Source organism: Fonsecaea monophora (genome assembly GCF_001642475.1).
Source record: "Fonsecaea monophora strain CBS 269.37 chromosome Unknown Scaff11, whole genome shotgun sequence".
NCBI classification, from domain to species: domain Eukaryota; kingdom Fungi; phylum Ascomycota; class Eurotiomycetes; order Chaetothyriales; family Herpotrichiellaceae; genus Fonsecaea; species Fonsecaea monophora.
Genome location: NW_019173942.1, coordinates 64,782 through 82,659, shown reverse-complemented (window position 1 = coordinate 82,659; position 17,878 = coordinate 64,782). Strand labels below are relative to the sequence as shown.

The following is a 17,878-nucleotide window of genomic DNA, read 5'->3' as shown; positions in this document are numbered from 1 at the left end:
GAAAGAGCGCACTGCAAGAAAGCTTGTTTTGTAGCGAGCAGGTACATTGGACTTGAAAGCCCCAACAAAAACGGCGAGGTATGCTAAAAGAAGCTTAGATCAGAGGGCCGAGTGAGGAGCCGGAGAAGGATGGCCACTAGGGAGGACATGATTACAAGCGCAGGAAGCGAGTGAGAGAGTGGGAAAATGAGGGAAATTGGATGAGCATTAAACATACATCTATAGAGGGATAAAGGCACAATTGATGCATCATGATCACAATATCATTATTTGAATGACGAAAAGACATGTGCAAGTGAAGTATCCGTGAAGGGCTTGGCAAGTATTGCAACCGTCTGACATGGCCGATTAATGACTATTCGAGTATTATCGCACAAATCTCCCTTGCATCTTTTGAAATGACATGGTCACTTCCCCTCTCCCTCCTCCCTCACACATTCACCCTCCGCTCAAAATCCGCCTCTCAGAAAACTCCCAACCATCCCACTGGCCACTGGTCCAACAATGCTGCTGCTACATATGTAATAGCCAACCAGACTCAATGGGCGACCCAATGGAGAAGCCAGACATAGATCCTTCCGTTCAACCAAATCATGCGGGAGATGATTACGAAGTGCCCACATACGAAGCGCACTCTTCTTTTGACAGCTTGAAACAGCGTATACGGCACCATTATGAAATAGCTTCAGACTATTACTACTCCCTGTGGTACGTGCTGTTGAGTAGACACATGGACTCTTGCTCTCTGGTCCATCCCATCGAGCTTGTCCCTCTGACCGTACACCAGGGGCCAGCACATACATCACGCCTACTTCCTTACCCCTGAAGACACCAAGGAGACGGGCCAAACTAACCTCATCAACCTCCTGCTCGACATCTCCAAGCTCGCACCCCAATCCACGGTTCTCGATGTTGGGTGCGGCATCGGTGGAACTACCCGGCATTTGGCACGTGAGAATGGCTGCACTGTGACCGGCATTACAATCAGTGGACGACAAGTCCAGATCGCAAAACGCCTCACGAGCGATGAAGTCGCCCGAGAAGCCAGAGAAGCCTCTTCAAACTCGGCAGCGACTCCATCCCAGACCCTCCAAGGCACAGACACCTTCATACCCCTGGGGCCCAAGAACGGCAAAGTCCACTATTTCGAACTCGATGCAGAAAAAATGGAAAGCAGGTTTGATCCCCAGTCGTTCGATTGTGTCTGGATCTCCGAAGCTCTGTCCCACTTCCCCGACAAGCCCTTGTTCTTCCGGAACGCTGCACGCGTGCTTCGTCCGAACGGCAAGCTCGTGCTAGCAGACTGGTTCAAGTCCGCGCCCTTGACGCCCGAGCAGATGGAGAACGACATCAAGCCCATCGAGGACGGCATGCTCCTCCCCCCTCTGAAAACCATGGCTGAGTACGTGTCCATGGCCGAGTCCGCGGGTCTGCGTGTCTTCCACGAGCCAAAAGACATCTCTCAGCAAGTGGCCCGGACGTGGGACATCAGCTGGGAACTGGTCAGCAACCCCAGCCTGTGGGCGTTTGCCATCTCCCAAGGGAGGGATGGGCTCGCGTTCCTGCAGGCCTTCCGGGCCATGCGGCGAGGGTACAGCAACGGCACTTTTCGGTACGGGGTCATGTGTTTTGAAAAAGCGTGATGTTTTCTAGATTACGCATATTATAATATAGACGTCATACACTCTGTAGAAGCGCAAAGAAAGACAAGAAAGAGGATGATGACCACCGTAATGTTGAACGTCTACATGTACCGTACATTGGTCTCAATAGTCCCCAGTAATGTCAAAAGAACCTGGTCACATCGTCTCGAGACAGAGCAGGATCGAGAAGCCAAGGAGAATACTGCTCGCTCGACGAGATGATTTAGAAGATACATAAGACACAAAACATGACTATCTTCTAGTCGACACCGTTTTGTACCTATGTACCTTATGATGTAGTATCTAGTATGTAAAATGAATTTTTTTAATGTACTGTAGTGAATGCATTTTTGATTTTGTTTGTGACGAGGTCCATCGCTTTTGTTTCGCTAAACCTACAAAGTTTTGCTATATACCGGATAACATGTATGTATGTACGCGTGAATACTTGATAGAAAAAAGTCCTAAACGTTTCATCCATCCGTGCTATGCAGAGAGCCGTGCAAGAAAAATCATGATTGCCAATCTGGAAAGATGCCGCGATAGAGATCAGGCAAAGGGCATAAAGAGAGAGAGAGAGAGAGAGAGATAGAGAGAGAGAGAGAGACACCTAGGTATCTGTATATGTATGTCTCTTTCCCTACCGCTGTCCAAACAAAGGGTCGGATATTGGGCAGAAGTGGATAGGAGACACTCTTTACTCGGCATCGCTCTCCTCCTCAGCCGTGTTCTCGTGAAAGTTCTTGCCCTCGGTCGTCTCGTTGATGACGCCCGCGCGGATGGTCCAGTCGCCGAACCTCTCACCAGGGTTGCGCTCTTTGGCGTACCGGCCCAACAGACCCCGCATGATCTCTAGGATCTCGTCCTCCTTGATGCTGCTGCGGTACAGCTTGTTCAGGCGCTGCCCGTGGTAGCCGCCGCCCAGGTACATGTTGTAGGCACCATAGGCCTTGCCGACAAAGGCGGCCTCGGCGACCCACGGACGGGCGCAACCGTTGGGACAGCCCGTCATGCGCATCACGATCGAGTCCTGCGACAGGCCGTTCTCTTCCAGGCAGGCCTCGAGCTTACTGATCAGTACCGGCAGGTATCGCTCTGACTCGGCCATGGCGAGACCGCAGGTTGGGAAGGCGACGCAAGCCGAGCTTGACAGACGCATGCCCGAAAACTGCGTATTGTCGAGCTTGTACTTCTTCATCAGCTCCACAATGGCGGGTTTGGCCTCGTCGGTCACATTGGACAGGATGAGGTGCTGGTTGCCCGTGAGTCGGAACTCGCCTTTGTGGATCTTAGCAATCTCCCTCAATCCCGTCCGCATGGGGAAATCCGCCGTGTCCTCCACGCGGCCGTTCTCGATGAAGAAGGTAAAGTGGTTCATGCCCTTTTCGTCGCGCAGCCAGCCAAAAGTGTCGATGTTGGACTCGAACTTGTAGGGTCGAGGCGTGTCGAAGGCGATACCCAGCGGTTTAAGGAGCTCTTCAACTTTGGACTTGAAGACTTCATTGCCCATGTCGTCCATGGTGTACTTTAACCGCGCGTGCTTGCGGTTCTTGCGGTCGCCGTTGTCGCGTTGCACCAGCATGATCTTTTCGCACACCAGGTGTGCCACGTCCGCTGGGACATAGCCCATCATATATCCTAGGCGAGGATAGGTTTTCTTGTTATTGTGTGTTACACCCATGCCGCCTCCAGCGGTAATGTTGAAGCCCTCAAGGTGACCGTTGTCCTTTGACCGAATCGCAATGAGCCCAACATCGTGGGCGTAGACGTCCGTATCGTTGTGGGGAGGGATGGCGATGGTGATCTTGAACTTTCGCGGGAGATAAGTTGGACCGTACAGGGGTTCGAAGTCTTGCACGGCGTCACCGGCGACTTGCGTCTTCTCACCAGTGGTATCGTCCTTCAACCAGATCTCATGGTAGGCCGTGGTGGAGGGTAAGAGATGGTCAGATATCCTCTTTGAAACGGCATGGACTTCCTGGTGATATTCGGACAAAGTCGGCGAGCTTGAACACATGACGTTTCTGTTGATGTCTCCACAAGCGGCGATTGTCGTCATCAGCGCCTTGTTGATGGCTCGCATAGCCGGCTTGAGCTTCGACTTGATCACCCCGTGGAATTGGAAGGTTTGTCTTGTGGTAAGTTTGATGGTTTCGTTCCCATGAGCCGAAGCAATTGCGTCCATCTGAACCCACTGTGAGGGAGTTGCGACACCTCCTGGGAGTCGGCATCTGATCATGAATGAATAGGCGGGCTCAAGACCTTGTGCTTTTCGCTCATCTCGCAGGTCACGATCGTCTTGTTGATAGGTCCCGTGGAACTTGGTGAGCTGCTGATCCGATGCGGAGATGGCACCGGTTGATGTATCCAAAAGTCCTTCCACAATGGTGCCGCGGAGGTAATTTGACGCCGCCTTGATGTCCTCGTTGGTCAACGGCGGTGGCTCTTCGGGCAGTCCTTCAACATTGGCAACGTTGAGTGCTTGCCAGAGTCTCGGCTCCCACTCCTGATACCCAGTCTGAAATCCATCGGGGTCCTGATCGTCACCCAGGCCAATGGCGGTCAACAGCTTGCCTCCAAGAAATTGAACCCGAGTGTCCAGATCTTTTCCGGGCTTGTTATAGAATATCTTGTCCTCTTTTCGTGGCCAGTAGTGGCTGTCGCCAAGAGCAAAGACAGAGTAATGGACGTTGGAGAGATCCAGGTCCGCAGCGTCTTTAATACCTTCCCAGAATGCACGACCGTTTTGTGGGAATTCACCTTGTCCGGCTGTGCTGCTAATGAACACAACATTCTCCTCGTTTGGAAGGTCCTCAAGAGGATAATCGTCCATGGCGAACACCATCGTCTTCAGCCCCCGAGCTTTACCCCGGTTGCCGAGTCTCTTGGCCAGGCCTTCAGCATTACCATTGTCGGAAGCGAACAGGATCGTCAGTGGCGCTCCGTACAAGCCTTCCAACATCTGTTCGTATGCATCCTTCGCTTTGCGTTTCTGCAGCTTGCGGACCTCGGAACCGTACGATTCCGATAGGTTTGCGGCAAACTCAGGATGGCGGTTCATCACTTGTGTGAGCTGGTTATCGCGGCGCAAAAATTCCTCCAACTCCCGTTTTATGCGTTCAGAATCGAGCGAAAAGGAAGGTTCCCCCTTGTCTTCATTGGAAGGATCCCACCTGTACAGTGGCCAATAACCCATGTCAACCGCTTTCTTTGTTTCTTGCAGGACGGTTAGAGGTGAATCGGACTCCTTGTTGTAAGGGAGATAAGCCAAAACAACCGAAGGTCCATTAAATCTTTCAGCTTCGATCATCGCTTGCAGGACTTGGGTGTAAGAACTGTACACAGCCACTGAGGCGACATAGGCATTGCCAAAGTTCATGGCATAGAGACCAATGTCCTTCTTGCGTCTCATTGCATCTGCGGCCGCTCGTTCCGAGTATGGCTCCGAATCGATTATGAGCATGTTAACATTGGCACCTGAGGCGAGGACATGATGAACTCCAGAATTGCCCAAATCATATGCCCAAGCATCGGAGCCAATCAGCCACTGTGATTCCTTGAAAAAGAACGACTTTTTGTCGAGGAGAGAACCAGCTAGCCTTGAGCCATCTGTGGATAGGCGCGCAACCACTTCTGGAGCGATTTCGTTTGCTTTTGCAGAGTCGTTCGCGTTCAGTGCCCATCGAGACAACCACTGCTTGGGAGACTCCGTAATAAACTGGTTGCTCCGGGCAGCTCCTTCAACCTCCTTTACAAATTCTTGTCGGCGTTCAGTGCGGGCAAGTAAGGATCCAAACCCATACTCGGGTGATGCTGCAATCGTCGAGGAGACGCCTGCATTCTTTTTGTCGAGCAAATTGGCAATGTAAAGTCTGTTGCTGAATAACTGGTCAAGGATTTTGAGATAGGCATTCTCCACCTCGGGTTGTTCAGGGGTGAAGCTGTCAACCGTGGGTTCCACCTCGTGGCCAATACTCAGATTCTGAATCGAGATGGCTGCAGCCTGGGAATATCCACGACGACGGGAGTGCTTTCGGGGTGTGACAGGAGGTGCGAGGTTTTGGAAAATGCCACGGAGTGCTTGCAATGCCGTCGACGCGTCAATCTGACCGAGTCGGTACTGGACTAGAGAGATTGCACTTTGCCCGCCAGTTCCAGGGTTCAAACTTGACAGCAAATCCAGGAACGAAGGTCCCCATTTCGTAGTCTTTCTCCGGATCTGTTCCAGTACTGCTATCTTCTTGATGGTTTTGGGGATGGAGTCCAAAAGGACAGCACTTCCAAGCCATGGCCGGTACAACCGCGCAGTGATTATACCGAGGCTCGAAAGATCGGCTGGGACATCATCAGCGTCAAGGACATCGACGAATACTCCAGTTGAGCCAAAGATATAGAGCGCTGCTTCAGCGTCAGGAGGTCCCGAATACTCAATTGCCGAATAGCTGCGACCAGTGAGGTGAGAGATGGCTGCCCAGATTTCACTGGCGTAGCTAAATATGTCGGTAGCGCTCACAGCGCGAGAAACCGGAGTCTCGACTGTAGTCGCCAGCGACGATGGTGCGGTGCTGCCTGAGGAACTCTGTCGTCGTGAAGATGAAGAAGCTGCCGACGATATGTCGGTCTGACCGTTGGAAGACGCAGGGATAGCAACAGGTGACAGAACCTCTCTCGGCGCCGCTTCGGATGCCTGTGGAGGAGCAACTTCTGGCAGACCAAGATCAGTGACGGTGGCAGTTCTTCCGTTACTGGCATAGAGCGTCTGTTCTGTTTCACCCGTGTGCGAAGCTTTAACACCCGTATCTAGAAGTGCTTGAACCAGCTCGCGACTTTCGACAGCGATTGGATTGTCCTGGACGGAATTGCTGGGGTCGTAGAAGTGAATGACACCTTTCCCGCTTCTCACGGCTAGTGCATGAGCCGTCAATGCAATATCCTGTGCCTCCTGTAGTGTCTCTGACTGCAGGAAAGTAAAGCCGCATTGTCTTATTGAGCTGATCTCTGAGAAGTCTGGCTGAGGCGTTGCCAGCGAGACATGCAGGACAACTGGATATTGGGCGAGCTTATACAAATGAGGTACCGAGTTCAACAGGATTGAGGAAGGGGCCGTAACCGACACCAATTTGCCGGCCTGGAGGGGCGTGTACGCAGAGAGCAGCGGATCTGCATTTTGGCGCACAGGAACGATCTCGGGAAGGGACTTGGAGACGAAGTTCTTCGAGCCGTTGGCGATAAATCGGGAGAAATGATATGAAAACTCTGAATCAGTGCTCAGCGAAGGCTGGACGGACAGAACGACGTCGCTGGCGAGGTAGGCGATTCTCGCGACTGTCCAACAATGAGCTTGTTAGTTTCTTCAATGACAACCAGAGCGGGGAACCATGAAACAAATGCAGGGAAAAATCACATACCAGCTTCTGCGGGGCTGGCAACGGACCCCATGTCGCTTGTCGCTTGTTTGATGGTCTAAGGGAATGACAGTCAACGAAGCATTCAAGGTCGAAGAAAAGCAGAGCAGGAAGAAGAGGAATCGACTGAAATGTAATACTTGAAGCAATCTTGCCCTTCCGCACTATTCTCCGCTTTCTCATGCCTCCACAAGAGCCTCGATCACCACCGGTACGCAAAAGCAGCCTCTCAAATTTTTGCTGCTACGGCTGTCGGTCTCGTCATTCGCTCTCCCGCGGCTCTGATTGGTCGCCTCCCGATTGCGACATCGTGTGCCGATGGATCGTGACGGCGACGGCACCAACGGAGTGCGAAAGTCTGAAGGAGAGATCGGTCACAATTAACAAAATAGATAGACTTGCCTAAATCAGATACAAAGGTGAGATTTGTGGAAGCGTGATTTGTGTGTATCTGTCTACGTTTGGGAAGCCATCCCAATTCGACTTTTCTGGTGCCTCCGAACTACTATTCGGGCAATATCTTGGTAATTCCACTCATCTTTGGGGGTTATCTCCGGTAAAAAGATAATCATGGGTACCGTGAACAACTAGGAGCGATGTTCGGGATCTTCGAGAAGGACTGAGTAGGTGCATGTAGGTCGGTCTGTCTCTTCTACATACGAGTATGAGCTCTATAGTCGGCAATGTTGCCTAGTTGTACATATACCGAGGCAGCTGCTTGGCCCGAAATGGACCTTTAGTGGCCCTCAATGATCTTTAGTAGGCCCCTAATGTTATTCTCGGAAAGGTATCAGAGTCTAACGCCAAGCTTATTTAGCCCCTAACCAATAAAGTGTTGACATTAACTGATACCTACTACTAACTAGGAAAGTGAAGAACCTCCTTTCCTGTCGACAAACCTCCCCCTAGCCCACGCCAGTTTTCTTCTCGATCAGCTCCTCTCTTCTTGTTTCCTTGATGTCTGAACATTCGTCAGTGACGTTAGCCGAGTTTGTGCATTCGGACGGAACAAGAGTGACTGACAAGATCGTCGGAGTGGGTGGAACTGGCATTGTGATTCAGAAGGGCCAGTAAGATCCCTCGACTGACCAGGGAATTCGACGACGATGGAGGGGTTACATTAGATGAAAGCCTGGCCCCCAAAGAGGGCGAATATGACCTACTGGCTGATCTTGTCGGCTCATTGGAGCGCGAGCGCGCCATCTACAAACGACTCGGCAGTCACCCTAGCATCATGCGATGCTATAACTTATCCTCGGCTGATCCTTCGATTCAAATGGATCTTATCGTGAATGGTGATCTTCGACATTACTTGGCCGCGCTCAAAACACCCTCGGGAAAAAAGACGCAACTGTCCTGGATTATCAACATGGCACAGACACTGGCATATATCCATCAGCGACGTGTTATAGTCGCCGATATCCGCTTGGACAATCTGTTGGTTGATGACCAATTAGCCATCAAGTTCACTGATTTCGGAAAATCAACACTAATGCCCCTTCACTGGGACCTTCAAGGCGATGACGGGGATGGCTATTCAATTTTGACCGATATCGGGCAATTTGGCGTAATCATGTTTGAGATTGTAACCGGTCAACGTTGCAAATTCGATCCCGTGCAGGACCGGAAGATGTAGGTGACCCAGTGAACTTTACCGACACGAGACACTCTACCATCAACGAGTAACATATGGCTCGGCCATACCATCGAAAAGTGCTGGACCCAAGAATTCGGGTCCACAAACAACCTCGTAGTAGAGCTACAGAGTGTGTCTGTGGATGAAGATTGAATGCCGAAGTTTGCTAGGGAATGAAACAGAGTCAGGCGCCTACGCATGCCACACAAACGCTTCGTCCAATCAGGGCCACTCTGTTTGGAAGAATGTTTACTCTCGTCACCAAGAACCGGGACGACAAATGTGAGCCATATCATTGAGTATGTTCATCAGCCTCATCCACGGTCAGGCAGGGAAACCGTCCCAACCATCAATTGGAAGACTACCGATACTCCAATGGAAATCAAACCACAAGACCGAGAACTGGTGGGAGAGGATATGGACTGCGAGGCTATACAATATTCTGGTCAAGCAAATGGCCGGAGGCTCTTCGAAATGGAGGGCGGGATAGTGACCCAAACACCCAACAGCGACAATTGCCGGGTTGGCTCTGAAGGGTCTGGTCGAGATATTGTAGGATAATTCATAGGGTGGAATTATGTCTGAGGTGGTCAACGTGACCAACACCGAGTGCCGGAGTGGAAAACTGAAAAATGGGTGGCAGCCATGCAGCGCCGCAGCCTTGCATGATTTTAACCCGCAGCCTTGGCGCGCGTCATTGGCGGATTCTTTTTGTTGCGCGGTCTCAAGGCCCGAGAAATAATTTCGTTGCAACAGATTGGGCTGCTAGCCTGAACCACCACCCAGTGTATTCGCTGTTGTCAGTCCAGCTACCATGGCCGACGATGACGATCCTGTCATTGCCTCCTACGATGTTTGTTTGACAAGCAGCTTCTCGGCAGCCGCCAGCGATTCCTCCAAGTTGTACCTCCTCCAGTATCCCTCCCACCGCTCGTACAAATATCCTTACAATGCCTCAGTGGGACAAACTCCAACTGCCCTTCGTCTTAAACCAGATGCTGGATTCATAGAAGTTGATGTCCCCATGAATAAAGACGAATACTACAATGAAACTGCTGGGGAGAGATTTGGGAAAGCCATGGCCGAGAGCCGCACGATCAGCGTTGGAGGTTCGTTTGGTTTGGCTGGTGGGTTTGGGGCGGGCACAACACAAGCCAGACTGAAGGATATTCCTGTACATGATCAACCTAGCGTTCCTGCGCCGTTGCTTGAGACCCAGACACTGGGTGGCAAGATACCGAACCAGAGCACCCGTGATCCGATTTATCTTGTTGGGTCCCTCCACCAAAACCAAATCCACCTCACCTACTTGGATGCTGTTGTGCAAATGCGCCCTCAGCTTCATCACATTGATGCTGAAGATGAGACCAACCAGAAGCGATTTGCAGGTGGCAATAATGCTGGTTCATCCCGCCAAAAACCTGGCTTAGAACCACCGGCGCCCAAGGTAGAGTCGAAAGCCATCGAAATCAAGATCAGAGACACCAAGGATGACACCAAGGATCGTACAACGAATGACAACGCGAAGCAACTGCGAGATATCCAAATGGATCAGTGGCAGAAATATGAATGGGTGGACGAGGACGAGCCTAGTGCTAAGGTCTTATTCGACTCGCGGATGCGTCTTGTGTCGGATCCACGGCACACTCCTAAATTACAAAGCTGTATCGGCAACGGCGACTGGTTGGACAGGATGAGTGCGCCCAGAGAAGATGGCAAGAAGGGATTGTTGGCCAAGTTGCGCGGGCGAGAACGAGAGCGAGCGCGAAGGAAGAAGGCCGAGGAAGAGAAGCGACAACGTCAGAAGGAGGCGAGTGGGGCAGAGTCAGCCAGCCATGGGGCGCTCATAGGCATGAGCGACGACAGCGACTTGAGCAGCGCAGAGGTTACGGACGACGACATTCCAGAAGAAGATTTGGCTGGAGTAAAGGACGTGGAGGATGAGGTTCGGATCAAACAAGAGCCCGCTGCACCTTTCCCACAGTCCAGGAGGAACCTAATTTCATCGGCTACAAAACCTGGATCAAGCAATCCTCCAAAGAAAAGAGGGCGACCGAGGAAAAACCCGCCTACTGACTCGATACCCCTTGGAGACTAAGTCCAGGAACTAATCTGCTCATCCCATCCACCACGGGCGGCTTGCTGGTAGTCGGTAAGGGAGGTGTTGCGGTCCCTCCTCACGCTCTCGAGAAGAACGATGCTAAGATTTGCGAGGCAATGACGATACACCTTGAGATGATTATCCAGGCTGAGATTGGGTCCTAGTCCCTGCCTTGATGATCATTTGAAAAATCTTCAGATCCTTCTTTGCGTCCTTCGCCGTGGTCTTCACTTCCTTTCCGTGGGCAACCATCTGGTACAGTTCCTTCATTTCCAAGGTATAAGGATCTTCGTAAGTCCGCTTGATGGTCGACTCTCTGTATACCCCGTCGACATTTTCACACACCACCATGCTTACGGGCAAACCCTTGATATAAGGGGTGTCATATTTAACCCGGACGGACTTGGTCATGCTGTACACCTCAATGTGTGCATCAAACCGAGGAACGTTGTCGATACCAGATTCATATGTCACCGAAAAGGTGGGGTATTCCAGCATTGCACTGAGAATGTCAGTGAACTACTGCTCGACGCAAAATGCGTTCGGTTGTGTTAGGGAAGCAGGCATACCTCCAGAATGGAAGATTGATGGATGCGCCAATGATACGTTCTGGCATTCCGAGGGCTTCTCTCATTGCTGATAAGTCATGGGAGCCCAAGCCACCTAGCAGTCGCCACATCCTCGTCGACTCTGGATTGACGGGTATCCCACATTCGACCGACAATGCTTGATGTACTATTTCTGACGCCCTATCATTTTTGTCTTGCACGACTTCAGGTGTGAAGTCTGTGAACACCTTAGGGAATGTGCCTGATTGCGCAACAAAGTGGCTGTTTGGACCGATGATATCTGTTTAAAGGTGCTGCCATTCAGCGTTTATGCTCGTAATGACTTGAGACAAGAGCATTATGTACCTCTGACTCGAGCGTACAGAATCTTATCCATCCCACCAATTTCTTTTGTCATGTCTAGAAAGGCTGCAGCATATCGACGCATGTAGCCCACCATTACTTTACCTTTGGATCTTTCCTCCGCCTCGATAATAGTGTCAGCATCCCTCAAGCACAGTGCCATCGGTTTCTCGACAAACACATCCTTGTCATGCCTTAACCCTTCCATCACGTGCATAGCATGATACTCATCCGAGCTCGCGATGAAGACAAGGTCAACATCTGGGGAAGCGCAAAGCTCGACCGGGTCTTGTGTGGTTTTGGGAATGTGGTTGATGACTTTTTGAGCATTGTGCCTGAGAGATTCTGCTGACACGTCGCACAGGTACGTGATGGTAAAGAAGTCGGAGAGGAAACCCAGTGTTGAGGTGTGTGCCACCTGTGTTATCTCGCCGCAGCCTATGATCCCCACCTTGACGAGCTTGTTGGTGGCCATATTGACAATAGATTGTGGGAGAGTACAAGGTAGACTGACTACTTCGACCGTTGGTATTCAATAGAGTGTCACGCTGGATGGACCCTGAGATCCCTTTTTCCTTGATCACCATCCAGGTGGGGCCGAGACTCTAGATCTGGCCAGTATAATTGGCTGGTTTAGACTGGCACGTGAGCCGGGCCCCACCGGCAGAGCTCCCTCCAATCCTCGCAGGTGCAGCTGCTCCTGAAGCCAAAATGATTTTTTGCCATGCGCTCCCAAGTCACTCCATCTTCTGTCTGTTAACGAGGTTGTACCATCACCACAATTGTGTTTCTTTTTCATCTATTTAGGGTAGCGGAGGGCTTCTGTGATGATAGATTTGTCTGAAAATTCTATCATTGCAGCTTCTAGCCACGGTCTTGCATCTGGGTTTGCGCAATGCTGCGCACGCGAGCTGCGGCCAATTCCAAGTATGCCCTTCAGTATGTCCAACAGGCGGCAGAAAGGATACAGCTCCCGTGGCTGTGTCCCGCCCTCGCTCAGACCTATACTGCCAGACAGCGGCACAGATCAATAACCACACGTCCTACGGTGTCGCGGTCAAAAACCTTGCCAGCACCCATCACCCAATCGAGGCATCTTGCCTCCCCAGCGTCCGCACACGAGAACTTCGACCGCAGCGATGATTATATCCCTTTTACCTACGGCAATCGAGAATATCCCACATCTCGAAACCCACATCGAACCTCCAGAAGTGACCTGTCGCCTTTTGACCTCTCTCAAATATTGATGCTCGATGCCGCCGATCTTGTCGAAGACCATCCCGAGAATCATGCGGGCAACAACAAGCTGCGAAATATAGACGAAATCGAAGCCACCCTAGACGCATGTCTGCAAGTCCACCGATGGGACCGGGCGTTCACACTCCTGTCGCAGTTGAGCCTCTTCTGTCAAAACAATCCCTCTCGGTTGCGAAACTCCTTCAATCGCGTTCTTGCAGCCATGGTGGACGATGTCATATGGAGTCGCACTGCCGACCATGAAAAACGAATAAATGAATGGATCGAGGTGCACATGAGAAAAGCGGACCTTGAACCAGACGCTCGTACTTTTGCGCTGAAATTGAAGGTGGCTCTGGAAACCCTGGTCGGGTCCAAGAGGGACCGAACAGTGCGTCGCTACTGGGAAATGACAAAAAGATATCAATTGGAGAGCAAAGTTCTGAGTCTGCGAGATGTTCTGGATGATAGAGATCTGGGGAGACTCTCGGAAATCTGCACAATCGAGGTCTCGACTCGTCTACCTGAACAGGTTACCGACATTGCGCCATTGGATTCCGTGCAGGTTGGATCTGTGGGAAAGGAACAAGTCCATGTTCGGGAAACAGAACAAAAAGGGCTGGGCTTGTCGTCGCTCAAACGCTCGCTGTCTCTTTTCACCGAACCGACAGAGGCCACGGTCGAAGCAAGGTCAGCAGAAGAGGATCCCCTCACACAGAGACAACGACGGCTGGAGAGAGACGCGATTCAATCCGCGCTCGATCGATGGAAGGCCGAATTCCAGAAAAGAGCTAGCATAGGCATTCTGCCGGCGGATCTCGCCCATGGCGAAATTGGAGCTTTGCTCTGGCAGTGGCATGAGATCATGGCCGAAAAGATTAAACAAGAGATCAAACTTGCTAGGGAAGAGGATGATCTGCCCGGCCCAAAGTCAGCACAACAGAAACTCCGCGCAGAATGTTCTCCATTTCTTGAGCTGCTTCCCCCAGAGCATGTGGCGGCTGTCACCTCCATCGCCCTGATGCAGATCATGAGCAAAGTCGGCGCATCAAAGTCGGTCAAGCTGGTCCGGCTGGTCACCTCCCTCGGACAGACGCTCGAAAACGAATACAACGCGACGAATATCAATCGAGAAAGAAATGCCGTGCGCAAGGCGAAGAGACAAGGAATTATCGAGTCCCCGTTCGAACATGATGTAACGCTCTCCTCGCACCTGCACAGACGTTCGTCACACCACGCAGCTCGACCTTTTGTGTACAACAAAGAATGGACGAAGGCAATACACGGGAAGGTCGGGGCTGTACTTTGTGAGCTTATGTTTGAGACAGCCAAGATCACGATCAAAAGAAAGGACCAAAACACTGGCGCTACGCTATCGATGCCTCAGCCAGTCTTCTTGCACTCTACCGCATATCAGAATGGCCGGAAGGTGGGAATGGTTTCCTTGCACGAAGACTTTGTCAGGCTCCTTGTCAGCGAACCCGCAGAACATCTGATTGCCAAGCAACTGCCCATGGTATGCCCGCCAAAGCCCTGGAAAGGCTTCTTTGACGGGGGCTTTCTAGAGTCCAAGCAGCCATTTCTGAGAATCAAACAGAATGAAACTGCGCAAAAGGACTACGGCATCACTGCTGCAAGTCGAGGTGATCTAGACCAGCTTTTTGCGGGTGTTGACGTCCTTGGTAAGACGGGCTGGCGAATCAACAAGGACGTGTTCTCAGTCATGCTCGAGGCTTGGAATAGCGGCGAAGAGGTCGCCAACCTCCCACCTCTGAACAAAGTTTTCCCTGAGATCGAACGGCCCGGTGAGAATGCCACGCAGAAAGAACGATGGGAATGGTTCTCCAAGATGCGCGCAATGGACAACGAGAGGACAGGCATCCATTCTAACCGGTGTTTCCAAAATTTCCAGATGGAGATCGCAAAGGCTTACCTCCACGAGACGTTCTATCTGCCACACAATATTGATTTCCGTGGCCGCGCGTATCCCATCCCACCATATCTCAACCAAATGGGTGCCGATAATTGTCGAGGGCTCTTGTTGTTCGATAAAGGCCGTGAGCTGGGTACTGACGGACTGCGTTGGCTCAAGATCCATCTCGCCAATGTTTACGGCTACGACAAGGCGAGCCTGTCTGATCGGGCTCAGTTTCCCATGGACCACCTCGACGACATTTATGACTCGGTTACAAATCCTCTCAGCGGAAGACGTTGGTGGCTGACGGCAGAGGATCCGTGGCAATGCCTGGCCACTTGTTTCGAATTGACCAGTGCTCTCGGAAGCGCCGATCCCACAAAGTTCGTCTCGAGGCTACCGATTCATCAGGATGGCTCGTGCAATGGTCTACAACACTACGCTGCCCTGGGTGGAGATCTCGCTGGAGCCCGGCAAGTCAATCTAGAACCAGGCGACAAGCCTGCCGATGTGTATAGCGGCGTGTGCGAGCTGGTCAAAGCCGAGATCAAGGAAGACGCTGCCAAGGGTGACTCACTGGCAAAATTGCTTGACGGCAAAGTTACACGAAAAGTGGTCAAGCAGACAGTCATGACCAATGTTTACGGGGTCACCTTCCTTGGTGCGATTCGACAGGTGCGAAAACAGGTTGAAGTCCTCATCCCCGAAGTCGAAGCTGCTGGGCTTTCAGGCAAAGCATCAACGTATATTGCAAGAAAAATCTTTAGGGGACTTGGTGCACTGTTCACTGGAGCCCACGAAATCCAGTACTGGTTGGGTGATTGCGCCAACCGTATCAGCTCATCGATATCGCCGGCTCAGCAAGAAAAAATTTATGAAAAGGCTGCCTCTGGCATCCCAAAGACCAAAGAGCGATCAGGCCGAAGCAAAGCCAAGGGCAAAGAAGTATTGGAATCTGCCGCGTTCCGATCTCCCGTCATCTGGACCACGCCGCTCAAGCTGCCGGTGGTGCAGCCGTATCGCATCAACAAGGGATTGACTATCCAGACAAATCTTCAGAGTATCACGCTGGCTCAACCGAGCGTAGCAGACTCTGTTAACAAGAGAAAGCAACTCCAGGCGTTCCCTCCAAACTTTATCCACTCCCTTGACGCAACGCACATGATACTCTCGGCTTTGAAGGCCAACGAACTTGGTCTCAGCTTTTCTGCAGTACACGACAGTTTTTGGACCCACGCCGCCGACGTCAACTCTCTTAGCGAACTTTTGCGAGATGCTTTCATTCGAATGCATAGCGACGACATCATTGGGCGGCTTGCGGCTGAATTCAACAAGCGATACGATGGTCACTACTATTTAGCGCAAATCAATAAGTCCAATGTGCTTGGCAAGGCCATCACCGAGTACCGCAAGCAAATGGTTGCCGAGGGCGTCTTCCCTGCAGGCAATGGCTCGAAGAGCATCCAGCAAAGACGACATGCCGAGTTGTTGCGAGAAATCCGAAAGAAGAAATTGATGGCCAGTGAGGATCCCAAAGAACAGCAAGAAGGTCAAATGATGGTGACGGCAGCGAGTCTATACGAACAATATGATGGAGACAAGTATCTGTTTCATCGGGATTCTTTGGGAGAGACAGCCATTGGCGCAATCCCCGAGACGATGGAGGGAGCCAAAGGAGAGATCGTGGATGCGGCTCTCGATGCAAGCGAAGTGTCTGAGGACGTCGACCTCGCAAGCACGCTAGATCCGCTTAGAGATTCAGTCGCCAACGATAATGACGACGATACCATCGACGTCGGCAAAGCCGGCAACACTATGAGAGATGCAACCGCAACTGATCCAGTCGCCAAGGCACATCAAGTTGCCGTAAATGCCTTTGGCCAGAGACTCCGAACACAAAAGCGGAAGACTGGGCACAAGAGCCAGAACAACCAAATATGGCTGTGGTTGCCCATGAAATTCAGGCCTGTGCCGAAAAGGGGTGACTTTGATGTTAAGAGGCTGAAGGACAGCACTTACTTCTTTTCATGACTGTATTACATTTTGGAAACCAGTGCAAGAGGAGGCGCCTTTTTTGTGTGGTGCTGGTTGCACCCAAGATGACATTTATAACAGCAAGGAGTTTGGGGAGCCCAGGAGGACTCATGAAAAAGCTCATACGTGATAAAAAGGGCGTTTCCTTGTATACCATGGGGGTTCTGAACAGGCATCTTAGGTGTAGGGACGCGTGGTGGAAAATGGACTGTACAGAGCAGATGTGAGCCATCTTCTATCCGCTCTAAGTGTACAAATGTACATGTATTTGTGAGTGTGTATATACATGTGTGTGGTATATGTCTATGTATGTATATATATATACCAGCTCTCCCTATCAGATCTGGGGAGGGATGTGAAATAGTACAAGGACGATACTTTGACACTTTGTTACATACTGTAGGTACCAGGTACCAGCGTCTAGGGCTCGGTCTACTTTGTCTATGGTATAATATGGTCTGGTCGAGCGAGGACCGAAAGGGACATTTCATTGCTACCTACCTACCTACCTTGTGCTGAGCATTAGAAAAACGTATATATATACGAGGTGGTGGAGGTACATTATTGATGTTGTATGTACACCTAGCGGGTAGGTATACGACTATACGTATACTGTATTATTTCCGGCTCACCCACCCACCGCACGATTGATTGCTCGTCATGTCATGTCGTTGACCAAGGACGTCAAAGTGCATGCATACATGCATGTCTGAGTATATACTATGCTACGTGTAGGTGGGTACCCAGGTATTGTTACCCGACGTGCCGATATTAAAGGGGGAATACAGGATTAATTAATGAATTAATTAATCAATTGAATGATATCGATGCAATAGGACGTGTTTACTTCGTTTGTAACTTGTACTTGTTCTCTCAGAACGGTCTCAGTTTCTTGCGTCATTGTTTTTTCTCATTTTGCTTTTGGTCGAGACACTCTGGTGCTCCTGACTCGTCCTGAGCAGTCAGTCAGCCAGCCAGCCAGCCAAGCAACTCGGCT

General features: G+C 51.1%; 6 protein-coding genes across 6 annotated transcripts; 4 read left to right on the top strand and 2 right to left on the bottom strand.

Annotated features, from left to right (window-relative positions):
- Positions 1-541: 541 nt before the first annotated feature.
- Positions 542-1,643, top strand: AYO21_02462 (hypothetical protein; the record flags this gene model as incomplete). Its single annotated transcript, XM_022652440.1, has 2 exons — positions 542-708; positions 788-1,643. The coding sequence occupies 2 exons, from the start codon at positions 542-544 to the stop codon at positions 1,641-1,643; spliced, it is 1,023 nt and encodes a 340-aa protein (XP_022515128.1).
- A 697-nt stretch (positions 1,644-2,340) lies between these two features.
- AYO21_02461 (sulfite reductase (NADPH) hemoprotein, beta-component) lies at positions 2,341-7,082 on the bottom strand (the record flags this gene model as incomplete). Its single annotated transcript, XM_022652439.1, has 2 exons — positions 2,341-6,968; positions 7,052-7,082. 2 exons carry the CDS (start codon positions 7,080-7,082, stop codon positions 2,341-2,343), a joined length of 4,659 nt encoding a protein of 1,552 aa, XP_022515127.1.
- Positions 7,083-8,005: 923 nt separating this feature from the next.
- Positions 8,006-8,684, top strand: AYO21_02460 (hypothetical protein; the record flags this gene model as incomplete). The annotated part of the gene is made up of 2 exons (XM_022652438.1): positions 8,006-8,118; positions 8,180-8,684. 2 exons carry the CDS (start codon positions 8,006-8,008, stop codon positions 8,682-8,684), a joined length of 618 nt encoding a protein of 205 aa, XP_022515126.1.
- An 814-nt stretch (positions 8,685-9,498) lies between these two features.
- Positions 9,499-10,782, top strand: AYO21_02459 (hypothetical protein; the record flags this gene model as incomplete). The annotated part of the gene is made up of 1 exon (XM_022652437.1): positions 9,499-10,782. One exon carries the CDS (start codon positions 9,499-9,501, stop codon positions 10,780-10,782), a length of 1,284 nt encoding a protein of 427 aa, XP_022515125.1.
- Positions 10,783-10,923: 141 nt separating this feature from the next.
- AYO21_02458 (hypothetical protein) lies at positions 10,924-12,171 on the bottom strand (the record flags this gene model as incomplete). The annotated part of the gene is made up of 3 exons (XM_022652436.1): positions 10,924-11,287; positions 11,355-11,634; positions 11,700-12,171. The coding sequence occupies 3 exons, from the start codon at positions 12,169-12,171 to the stop codon at positions 10,924-10,926; spliced, it is 1,116 nt and encodes a 371-aa protein (XP_022515124.1).
- A 420-nt stretch (positions 12,172-12,591) lies between these two features.
- Positions 12,592-16,878, top strand: AYO21_02457 (hypothetical protein; the record flags this gene model as incomplete). Its single annotated transcript, XM_022652435.1, has 1 exon — positions 12,592-16,878. One exon carries the CDS (start codon positions 12,592-12,594, stop codon positions 16,876-16,878), a length of 4,287 nt encoding a protein of 1,428 aa, XP_022515123.1.
- Between the last annotated feature and the right edge of the window lie 1,000 nt (positions 16,879-17,878).